Below are 12509 nucleotides of genomic sequence, written 5' to 3'. Positions count from 1 at the left end.
ACATAGGTCTAATCAACATGCGAATGGAAAAAAACTAAAATTTTATTTTTCTAAAAAAGAGATGTTGTGAGCATGTTCGCTTTACCTATAATGCTTCATAAAGTTGCTTTAAAAAATCTTTTTAAAATAAATGGTCAAAAATCAGTTTTTTGAGAAATTCGTAGCAGCAAATGTAGTGCTACTGGGTATAAATTAATCAATGTAGTGTGAATTACACACTACACTTGTAGTGTGACTAAAAGTGTGTTAAAGTCAGCCCAATCCAGAAACAGGCATTGATATTTTTTGATAGAACAACATGAATATTATTAACAAGGTGTATCCCAGTTTATTTGTATACATTTTGCTATCAGATTTTTTAACTTATACTCCTAGTGATTTCTCTCTGATTTATACCAGTATGATTAAGCTATGAAATTCGAACGTTTACTTGGACGTCCTTCTTTCTTTACTATAAAGTTTAGCATTTCATAAAATATCAAATTGAGTCAGTGTTTCGATTGATATGTATTAGTAAAAGTGAAAGTGAGTCGTTAAGTAAATAGTTTTGTATTGAATTAGTATTTTTAAAATTATCAAGTAAAATTTTCAATGTTTGTTGGGAAACGCTTAAAAAACTTCAAACAATATCTGTTTATTTAATAGAAGACCTATGTAATTAGTCGTTTTCTGAAGGAAGAAAATGATGGTTGCAAGCTATTCCTTATGAAAATATCCCTGACAATCGTTTATGTGTGACACCATTATACTCAAACAACTTATCAAACAGTACGTTTAAATATGGAAAAAAACAACCAAAGAATCCACTGTCTATTTTGGCACAAAAAATGAGATATTTTCTTTCGAAAATTTTAGTAAGAAGATATTACAAAAAAACATCTCAAACAGTTTTACTTCATATTCTGTTGCAAGTGACTATTAACAATTCAAACTAAGTAATAAGAAATAATAATTTCTTAAAAATCAGTTTTTAAGGCTTTACCCCCAAGAACGTAAATTTCTTTAAAAAATTCCTATTTCCCGCTAATTTGACCCTATTTCAATATTCTACACAATATTTTCAGGCTTTACTTTATCAAGCAACCCCCTGATTCAATTTAACAAACTCAATTATTTGTCAACCATTTCTGAAAATTTTATTAACTGAAAATTTCAAAATGTATTGCAAAACATGTGATAGACAGTAAAAAAAAAACTTTTGTTTTATGGGTTAAAGTATATGGGGAACTTAAAGAAACAAAGTTGAAAGCCATAGAAATTTCAATTTTTTTTTTTTTTTTTTTTTCTCGGCGCTCGCATTGTTGACTAGGCCTGCGCATGTAGACCGCGAGATTATTGTATTCAGGCATTGTATTAATACATTGAACAGATCATCCATCTGTAATTTAATGTTTTTATTCTAAAAAAGTTTTCAAATAAAAAGAGTAATTCAAAATAAAGTTTAAACATTAGTTACTATCACTAACTTAACAAAGAAAAAAAAGACTTCCAATCTTCTGCAGTTTTTCTTAATGATGATTTAATTTAACCTACACAAAAAAAAAAAATGATGATGCAACAGTCACCGAGGAGAATAATGAAATGCTCCAAGTCCAATACTGTGGCAAACTCAACATAACAGAGGGCTTATCTTTTAGCATCATCATAAAGATCAGCTTTGAATTATGAAAAATTTCCTTCTGTCTCTTGATAGAGGCAATATTGTAAATTTTTTATCTTATATTTTTCAACTCTTTTCATTACATTTTTTAACTTTAATGTTTCAAAAAGTATTTGAATTAGGCAGGTTAGATAATAAACATAAAATTAGTTTGTTTGATTTCAAGCGATAACAGTTGCTCAAAAGTGGTCCAATTTTTTTTTTACAGAAAAATTCTTTAATAGATGTGCCATTGAACAACTTATGCCGAGATGATCTCAAAATAAATTCATGACCTGAATCTAAAATACTTTAGTTAACCTTATCTGAAAATCCGGGCAAAAAAACGACCTTAAGAATTTCAACTGGCAAAATGGTAGGATCTCCTACATACCGATATTAAATTGCGTTCTTTCATAATTTTTAGGAAGAATTTCAAGAGTTATTTTCTCAAGAAGATAGTTTAGCATACGTAACTACGTTTTTGTTGTCATGGATACTTGATCATGAACAACGCTAAAAAATTTCCTTTTAGGCTTTTAAAAAGCTTTTAAAGGATAAAATGAGAGGATGGATAAAGTTGTGTTGTGGTTTATTAAAAATTCAAATAAAATCAGAGAAAAAAATTGTAACCGTTTTAGTTCAATTAGAAAACAAAAAACATCCTGACTTTTGCCCCTTTTCCAGATAATTTTGTTGTCACCACAAGATATATGGACTCTTCGGTTGGATACTTTGTTCTTATTGTTTGCATTTGCTAAAACACCACTATCTCACCCTTTTTCTTTGTTTCGGCCGCGTGGATTCAAACGCGCTCAAATGTATTGATCATATCACTTTTATCCTCAATTTTAATTCACACTTTATCATTACTTTGAGGTACTTTTATCCACAATATCAGGAAAAAGAATAAAAACCTTCATAATCTACTAAAAATAGCTTCACTTCTCCTCTCCCCTTCTCCTTTCTAGATTTGTAGATTTATACAAACACATCTTCCCTTCAAGATTCTCCCTCCCCCTTCAAATGTTAGGGAAAGTTTCTTCCCTTAAGAAATAACTTTTAAGTTCCTTAGTAATTCATGTTAAACGATTAATTGCTCATCACCTAATAAAAGACAAATACGAATAACAAAAATTATCAAAACAACGAGATAACTGAATTGTATGTTGCCGCGGAAAAGCAGAGCTAATTATCAAGATTTTAAAAGGTTGAGCGCAATAAAATAACCACACGCTGAAACTAACCTCATATATGCTTGATACCACGTTACTATGTCGAAGTGCTAAAGAATAAAAATCCTTATAGCAGCTGAACCAGATGGGTTTTGTATGTTCAAAAATGAGTTAATTCACTGTACCCTCTATAGAACCATATATGCAAAGTAAAAATGGGTAACAATATTTTAAGTAATATTCTTAGTTATATTGTGGACTAAAAGTTTATATGTGGAGTGGCAACAGGCTGTTTGACTAAGGCGTTTTAAAACAAGTCTTTCCATTCGTTGAATAGTTTGATAAATTATACACACTAGGCAATGGCTAATAAAGTACCTTTTACAATTGACTTAACACCTAATTGAGCAATTTTAGTTTTCACACCATAAATCAATATCAATTTTCACAGTACGCAACAATATCAATGGGAGATGACCCTAACGTTTATCCCAATAAAATTACAGCAAACGTTTATCCCAATAAAATTACAGCAAACGTTTATCCCAATGGTAGCAAACATTACAGCAAACAGTATCGTGTCTTATAATTTTGTTTTAATACTTCAATGTAGTATTAACTGATTAGCAAAAAAAATTAAATAAAAAAATTGTTGCCATAAACTAACTCCAAAAGAGAAAAATCTTTTTCCAGGCATTCTTTTTTCAGAAAACAACTAATAAGGTTTAAATGACACAGGTTAGGAACCTCTGGCTCGGTCATTGAATTCTTAAAAAATGTTTTTACCTAGTCTATTTGGAATATAATTTAGGATTTTAATTTAAAAAATTAACTACATCTTAACATTGGTTTTTAATAATTTTGGCTTCCCTCTGACCAATTGCGCGCTTTCCCTGTCCAAACCTAATTTTTTTACTTATAAGATAGCTTCATAAAGTATTTATATCTTTAGGTTTATGAACTTTTAATTTAAGTTCATGGAAAAACTAATACCAGGGTGATTCCATGTCAATTGAGCCAGGCCATGTCACCATACAGCTCAGATTTTGCTGAAATTTATACAGTTGAGAGTACTTAGAAAAACAAGAAATCCTAGAAAACTTTAGCTTCTAGCTCCAAGAGGATCCTGAAATATGATCATTTTACTTTCAACTGATCTTGGCCAGGCCCCTCTTGTCCTCTCAGAATTGAGACCTTTGTTTAAAGGCTCCAAGTCACATAGCTTTAAAAATATTTGATATTTAGACTTAAAAATTTGTACCTGACTATTTTCTGGGTTGAAGAATCCAATGAAATAATATTATAAAAAAGTGTTTTTAAGTACCTGTAATTATCAATTTAAATAAATTTAGGCAATTTTTTATATACCTGATTTTGATGCTCAAGAAACCTGCGTGGCCTTGATGATATCAAAAAAAAAATATTTTACACATTATTCTAAATTTTATGATCTTTCACAAAACATAAGAATTTTGATCTGCGAGTATATGGATTTACATATATGGATAACGGGGCACAGGCCCCACCTTTTTGTAGCGGAATCTTGCAATACATTTTCCACTACCTTTCAGACTAGCTAGAGCTATGAAAATTACTGTATTTATATAGTGTCAATAAACGAGCATTTTAAAGTTAAAAAAGGGCCCAAGACACTAGGGGAGGGGGCTGGGGGCATGTGCCCCACTCTTTTGAGCAGAATCTTGAGATGGATTTTTCACTATCTTCCAGACAAGCTGCAGCTCTGAAACTTTCAGCATTTGCGTAGTCCTGATGAACATGCGTTAAAATTGTTTCAGGTCAGACGATCAAATGGTCCATGGGGCTGGGGCACCTGAGACCATGCCCCACTTTTTTTTCAAAAAAAAAATTTTTTTTGTTTTTAAACTTATTTAAGATAACTTTAAAACTATAGTCTTCAAATTTTTTTTTTAGATTTTCATTTTTAACAGCGTTAACCATTTCTTTGATAACATTGCTTCCCAAATTTTTGTGATTTATATTTGTTCCATTTGGTTTTGATCATTCTATGTTCAATAATTTTTCTTAAATTGTTTTAAGAAACTTAATGTTTATAAGAATTTTGATTTGCATGTACAGTGGGGAAAATAGAATTAGCCTCACCATGTGCTGATCCAATATTTTGTAAATCTGTAGACAAGTTTGTGCGGTACATCTTTTGTATCCACACACATATAATTATTGTTACAAACAACAACTTTTTAGATTGTAATATAGCATAATTAAATTGCAGTACATTTGATAAAACCATAAAATGTACAATACTTGATATTTGCGGTAACAAATAAAATTAGCCTCATCAATAATTATTTTCAGTTTACTTGTATATTTTGATCTGGTGATACGCATTTGTGAGTTAGTTTTTTATTATTATTTGTAAGTTAAACAAAGACTGTGAAATCAGTGCTCATAACGTTTTTAACATTTGGTTTTTGATACCTTAATTTGAAATGGGACGTGGTAAGCGTTTAACGAATGAAGAATTAGCAGTAATCAAAGCATACAAAGATACAGGCTTATCTAATCGGGAAATTGCGAAGAAAATTAAAAGGTCTCCAAAAGTGGTTAACAATTACTTCAAGATTGGCGTTAATTATGGAGCTTATAAGGGAAGTGGTGGCAAACATAAAATTGATAATCGTACTAAACGAGTTATTGTACGTCGTGCTGCTGCTCAGCACATGACTGCATCTCAAATTTGTGCTGATTTACAATTACCTGTATCTGTTCAACGTGTGAGACAAATCTTACATGAATATCCAAACACAGTTTAGAAAAAGCGTAAACCAAAAACAAAACTTACTGCTCGTCATAAAAAAGTTAGACTACAATTTGCGAAAGAACACATGTCTTGGCAAGAAGAGTGGCATCAAGTTCTCTTTAGTGATGAAAAAAAGTTCAATCTAGATGGTCCTGATGGCTATCAATATTACTGGCACGATCTTCGAAAAGAGAAAGAAACTCGGATGAGTCGTAACTTTGGGGGTGGAAATGTTATGGTTTGGGGGGCTTTTTCCTTTGCTGGAAAACTTCCACAGGCATGGATTTCAACAAAAATGAATTCACAGGACTACATTGACTTACTAGAAATAAATTTACTTGAACATGGTGAGGAATTGATGGGTGAAACTTTCACTTTCCAACAAGATAATGCTACTATCCATAATTCAAAGCTTACAAAAGCTTGGTTTAGAGAAAAAAATATTCACGTAATGGAATGGCCCGCACGTAGTCCAGATCTTAACCCAATTGAAAATCTATGGGGAATACTTTCTAGAAAAGTTTATGAAAATGGTAAGCAGTTTGAATGCACCTTGGAGCTGAAAACTCGTATCAGAGAAGCTTGGAATGAAATATCTATAGAAACTATCCAAAATCTTGTGACTAGTATGTCAAACCGCATATTTGAAGTCATTAAAAATTCAGGAAGCAATACTAAATACTAAATGAGCGTAAAAACAAAATATTTTCTTCATTTTTTTGTATATAACGCTAATGAGGCTAATTCAATTTTCTCCACAAATTGAATACTTTTAATTTTTTTTTCCATTTGTAATTAATTAACCATACCAATTTATAAACTTTTTAGTTGTAGTAGAAGTAATAAGAAATAAAGTAGATTTCATAATTGTTTACCTGCGATTTTTGTTAAACTAGAACAAAAAATAAAGGTGAGGCTAATTCTATTTTCTCCGCTGTATAAGATTACAAATAGTCTAAAGTAATGATTTTAACAGAATTTATTTTGTATAATTTAAAATTTGAATTAAAAAAGATAAATACATTTTGCTAATTCTAAAATGGTATTACCATGGTAATTGCTTAAGTTGCTCTCATTAAACTAATTACTATTGGTTTCTCATTTTAAATTAATGTCAAATTGTTTTTAGTGTTACAGTAAGAATGGATTCATGTGATTAGGGAATAAGAACTGAAACATAAAATTCCTCATACGAAAATTACTGACAAAAGTAAATGCGATGATCTTGAAAAACTAACAGCAGAACTAAAAGAAAAGTTAATTGTTTCTGACCAAAAAACTAAAATACAGTTGTTAACATTTACACCTGAGTCTTGGTCAAGAAATTTTGCTGCAAGATATTTCAACGTCACTATATACCAAATTAAAGAAGCGCGCAAACTAAAGAAAATAAGTGGGATTTTTTCAGTTCCAGGCACTAAGAAAGGAAAAATATTTTCAGAAATAACATTAAATAGAGTCAACAATGTATACCATGATGACGAATTTACTAGACAAATGCCTGGTAAAAAAGATTACGTAAGTTTTGGTAGAAAACAACACATGCAAAAGCGCCTTATTTTATGTAATCTTAAAGAACTTTATGTTTCTTTTAAAACTAAATATCCTCAAGAAGTTATTGGATTTTCTAAGTTTTGCAGTTTAAAACCAAAATGGTGTATAACTGTTGGAGCATCAGGCACTCATTCTGTTTGTGTATGTACCCTCCATCAAAATGCAATACTCTTGACCAATGCTATACAAATAAAATGTACTTACAAAGATCTGGTGACAAAAGTTGTTTGTGATGTGACAAGTAACGAGTGCATGGTTCATCGATGTCTGAACTGTCCAGGTATAGTTTCTTTAAAGAAATTTTTGGATGCACAACTAATTGACAATGACGAGGAGGTGTCATTCAATCAGTGGCAGAAAATAGACAGAACAACATTGATCTATTAGACAACAACAATAGAAGAATACAAATTGATGTTATCAGAAGCAATAAACAAGTTAACAGCTCATTCCTAGATTGCAAAATGTCAAGCAAGATACCTAAAGCAACAAAAGGAAAATTTAGTAAAAGACTGCTGTATTGTCTTAGGTGACTTTACAGAAAACTTCGCTTGTGGGAATCAAAATGAAATCCAAAGTTACCAACTATTTAAAAGAATATCATCCTAAAATTTCAAAGATTCTTTATTTTTCTGATGGTTGTGCTGCACAGTATAAAAATAACAAAAACCTTTACAATATCTGTCTCCATAAAAATGATTTTGACATTGATGCAGAGTGGACCTTTTTTTGCTACAAGTCATGGTAAGTCACCATGTGATGGTATTGGTAGCACTGCAAAATGAGTAACTACAAATGCAAGTCTACAAAGGCCCATAAATGACCAGATATTGAATTGTAACAAAATATTTTACTACTGTACTAACAATATTAAAGGGATTATTTTTTTCAAGATTGAAAAAGAAAGACTGACAGAATTGTGCACCACTTTGAAAACACGTTTTGAGCTAAGTCGAACAATTCCTGGAACTAGGAGCTATTGTCAATTTAAACCAGAATCTGTAGATACTATTAGTTTTAAACGAACAAGTGAAGATGTTCATATAACAGACATTTTTTCTTTTTCTGGTATTCAAATTTCTCAAAGTGATCAGCAAATTAACATTGATGCCTTGAAATTGGGTGAATTCATTATGTGTAAATATGATGCGCTTGATTGGATTGGTATGATCAATGAAATTGATAATATAGAGCAAGATGTTATGGTAACGTTTATGCACCCGCATGGTCCTTTTAATAAACTTTTCTGGCCATCTAGAGTAGATGAGTGTTGGGTGCCAATTACCAACATAACTTGTATAATTGATGCACCTTTAACAACAAATAGACATTTTTATACTTTGACCTTCGATGCATCTAAGCTAATCTTAACATTATCTTGACTTTCTTTTTTTTGGAATTTATTTTGTAAATAATGAAGCAAAACGGAACAAGTATACAGCAATAAAAATTTTTGAACACAATATTTTCAAAGTTATCTTAAATTTAAGACACATGTGTAAAAAAAAAAAAAAAAAAATGGTCCCAGGTGCCCCAGCCCCATGGACCATCTGGTCGTCTGACCTGAAACAATTTTAACGCATGTTCATCAGGACTACGCAAATGCTGAAAGTTTCAGAGCTGCAGCTTGTCTGGAAGGTAGTGAAAAATCCATCTCAAGGTTCTGCTCAAAAGAGTGGGGCACATACCCCCAGCCCCCTCCCCTAGTGTCTTGGGCCCTTTTTTAACTTTAAAATGCTCGTTTATTGACACTATATAAATACAGTAATTTTCATAGCTCTAGCTAGTCTGAAAGGTAGTGGAAAATGTATTGCAAGATTCCGCTACAAAAATGTGGGGCCTGTGCCCCGTTATCCATATATGTAAATCCATATACTCGCAGATCAAAATTCTTATGTTTTGTGAAAGATCATAAAATTTAGAATAATGTGTAAAACATTTTTTTTTTGATATCATCAAGGCCACGCAGGTTTCTTGAGCATCAAAATCAGGTATATAAAAAATTGCCTAAATTTATTTAAATTGATAATTACAGGTACTTTAAAATACTTTTTTATAATATTATTTCATTGGATTCTTCAACCCAGAAAATAGTCAGGTACAAATTTTTAAGTCTAAATATCAAATATTTTTAAAGCTATGTGACTTGGAGCCTTTAAACAAAGGTCTCAATTCTGAGAGGACAAGAGGGGCCTGGCCAAGATCAGTTAAAAGTAAAATGATCATATTTCAGGATCCTCTTGGAGCTAGAAGCTAAAGTTTTCTAGGATTTCTTGTTTTTCTAAGTACTCTCAACTGTATAAATTTCAGCAAAATCTGAGATGTATGGTGACATTTTTGAAATTTTCTGGCTCAATTGACATGGAATTACCCACCAACAGGGCATAAATTATAGAGTTTGATGATAAAACTCACTAACACAAACAAAAAGAAAACACATTCATCTCAACTGATTCAACCATGTCTAATTTTTACAAATTATCTCAAAAGCAAAACATATAGATGCCATGCAAAAGTAATTGCTTAAGAGGTTTTTTTTATACATGAAGTTGTCTTTATAGCTTCAAGTATTTACAACATGCCATAGAAAAAAATATAAATATACTAAAGGGTTTAAACCAAAGGATAGCTTGCCTTGCTCGCAATACCGCATTGATTGTTATTGTTTCGACTCATTAAAATATATCCATCTATACCCCAGCCTGTACCCCAACTGAAAGAAAACATTAACTTGGTTATACATTACTTGAAAATAATTTTAAAATTTGTGCTGAAAATAAAAACAATAATAAACCTGTTTTTGACAAGCCAAAAGTCCTTTCCATTCTCAGTACCATAACCAACAGTTAAAACACCATGGTCCAAATTTGAAGAGCTACATTCAGGTTCATCATAAACTCCACTGCTGTAGAATTGAAAAGATGTGTGGCTTGCATCGATTGCAACCGAAACAGGACCGACAGTGGCAATCGCTTGCTTTAATGCAGCTTCATCACCTTGTGAGATGTCAACAAAACCTGTATCTTCAGCTCCAATAGAAGATGATTGGAATCGGCAAGTCCCATCCTAATATGTAATAACATTTTTTTGCAAAGAACTCTAAGCATATAATTGTTTTACATAATCTAACAAACTTGTAATAAATAGCAAAGTAGAATGGTTTAATTTTCTTAATGCTCAGTTGATCCTTTAAATATAATATTTTTTGAAGGCAATTTTTACACATACCTGTCCCTCATACGGATAACTAACTTCTGTATCCAGACCACGATTAGCCTTTATATAACTGAAAGCATTATCCATTAATCCTCCTTGACAACCATTATTTCCATAATTTGAGGAACAATCAACCAGGTTCTGTTCACTAAGACTAACTAACATACCAGTTTTTTTGAAGTACTGTCCTTCTAATGAACCAGTCTAAACAAGTAGTATTCATAAGATTTTTACATAGAGAGTATTTTAAACAAAAAATCAACTAACTCATACATCACTTAAGAAAAACACTTACAGTGCTAAAAGCCCAGCATGAACCACATTGGCCTTGATTCTTAACTGGAGTAACATATCCTTCAGTTCTCCAATCAACTGCATCTGGAGCTATAGTATGGCTAGGAGCTAAGAATGTTGAACCATTTTTATGTTTGTGTGGAAGTAAGCCATTCATCATTGATCGAAACTCTGTATTTGTCAAATCACCAAAGTGGTTCATTCTCAAAACAACATTTTTACTTTTTGAATTATATTCAATAATGCGATTCATGTTATCTTTCCATATTGTGTAGCGCACAGTTTCTTCACTTTCATGGCTGTAGATTTTGTTATGAGCCATTTTCCAAACATACCAAGATTGTTCCCTAACTGGTCTTTCAATTGTGTAAGCAAGACTTAGAGTCAATAGTGATAAACAGATTAAAACCTTCATTTTAGTTTTCTATAAATGCATGAGAAAATAATAGTAATGAAACAAATATTATAGCACATATCTGGACACTTAAATAGTTCAAATGATATAACAGTTTAGATGCTAAAAAATAAGCAGCTATATGAAGTTTGGCTATAGCAACATATAATTAGTTACGTGAACATATATTGTGCAGCTGATTGCCCCTTTTTTTAAATGTAATCAGGCTAACTAATTGTAGTTTGGAAGGCTGACTGCTAGCTGGTAGGTAGTTAAATTTTAAAATGTTTGATAATAGTTAACGGAGCTTTCCATCATAAGCTGTTATAAATATATACCGAGCTACGATAAATTTATTTTGAAAAAAATATCGAATTTCTCCCTGATATTTACAAACCGACTTACCAACATCAGCCAGATTATACATCGATCGGATTACAAAGTTCGAAATTATTTCTTTCATATATGAAAGTCACAAGAAAGTCATGTGATAAACGTCATTATCTATTAATATGCACAAATGGTATAGAGGCTTGCGCTATCATTATGCATTTTTACAAGCGTTTATTTATGTAAAATTAATTGTCCGAAACATTCTTTAGTTAAACAAATCTCCAGCAATTTTAATGAAATAAATTTATTTATTTGTCTCGTTAGGACAGATTAGATCTGCAATTGTCACTGATCTCAAAATATAACTGGATAGCGTATACGGGAAATATTTTGAAGCCAGTTTTGGCCTCCCAAGATGGCGGCGGAAATAAAGCACGGTCATATGAAAATTTAGAAACTGATGATAATCAAGTTTTATATCTTTTAAGACATAAAACAAAAAAACAAAAAAAATTTATTTGAAACTTACATATTTATCAGTATTTGAGCTTAAAAGCTCAAATACTGATAAATATATAAGTTTCAAATAAAAGATTTTTTTTTTGTTTACTATTATTATATTTTTTTCATAAAATAAGCCCAGCCGGTATCTTCACGTTGTTTTAACGTTGATATTTGGTTGAAGCGTTGTTTCAACGTTGGTTAACCAAATCGCAACGTTAAAATAACGTTAGTATTTAAACGTTGTTCAGTAAACGTTTTTTTCCACGTTATTTCAACGTTGACAAAAAACTCAGTTTTTAAATAACTGTGTTGTGATTTTAATATGCGTCAATAATGTGCCAATAATGTGTCAATAATTAGCTTTGCTAATTACACTGTACAACAACGAAAAAAAAAACGGAAATGTCATTGACACTACCTTATGTATTTTGATTTGGAGATTACGAAAATGATGTCCGTTTTGTTGTGTGACCCACTAATTTTGCGTAAATTCACATTTTCAAATTTTCGATTTTCACTATGAAAGTTGTCAATGTGATTTTTAATATATTTATTAGCAGTTGTTTATGATTTATTTATTAGCATTTCTTTATCATATACCTATTTGCATTTAATTAACCT

General features: G+C 31.1%; 2 protein-coding genes and 1 pseudogene across 2 annotated transcripts; 2 read left to right on the top strand and 1 right to left on the bottom strand.

Moving 5' to 3' along the window:
• The first annotated feature begins 5282 nt into the window (after window positions 1–5282).
• On the top strand, window positions 5283–5606 carry LOC149884147 (uncharacterized). The gene has a single exon (XM_090098701.1). The coding sequence runs from the start codon at window positions 5283–5285 to the stop codon at window positions 5604–5606; it is 324 nt and encodes a 107-aa protein (XP_089954827.1).
• A 72-nt stretch (window positions 5607–5678) lies between these two features.
• Window positions 5679–8529, top strand: LOC149884146 (uncharacterized; annotated as a pseudogene).
• A 1063-nt stretch (window positions 8530–9592) lies between these two features.
• LOC145185176 (procathepsin L-like) lies at window positions 9593–11589 on the bottom strand. Its single transcript, XM_080060995.2, has 5 exons — window positions 11457–11589; window positions 10659–11081; window positions 10376–10567; window positions 9942–10213; window positions 9593–9860 (listed from the first exon to the last, which is right to left on the bottom strand). Exons 1-5 carry the CDS (start codon window positions 11460–11462, stop codon window positions 9761–9763), a joined length of 993 nt encoding a protein of 330 aa, XP_079917121.2. The 5' UTR covers window positions 11463–11589; the 3' UTR covers window positions 9593–9760.
• Between the last annotated feature and the right edge of the window lie 920 nt (window positions 11590–12509).

Source organism: Hydra viridissima, unplaced genomic scaffold, assembly GCF_058129835.1.
Source record: "Hydra viridissima isolate aposymbiotic clone 2 unplaced genomic scaffold, HvirCarnegie_v1 scaffold_9, whole genome shotgun sequence".
Taxonomy (NCBI): Eukaryota; Metazoa; Cnidaria; class Hydrozoa; order Anthoathecata; family Hydridae; genus Hydra; species Hydra viridissima.
This window is presented reverse-complemented; position numbering and strand designations above follow the sequence as displayed.

Excerpts from the sequence above, each read along its gene's own strand:
- LOC149884147 (XM_090098701.1), top strand. The coding sequence starts at position 5,283 with ATGGGACGTGGTAAGCGTTTAACGAATGAAGAATTAGCAGTAATCAAA.
- LOC145185176 (XM_080060995.2), bottom strand. Across the intron at positions 10,568-10,658 it reads CATGCTGGGCTTTTAGCACT|ACTGGTTCATTAGAAGGACA; the intron begins GTAAGTGTTTTT and ends CTACTTGTTTAG. Across the intron at positions 10,214-10,375 it reads GTTATCCGTATGAGGGACAG|GATGGGACTTGCCGATTCCA; the intron begins GTATGTGTAAAA and ends ATTACATATTAG.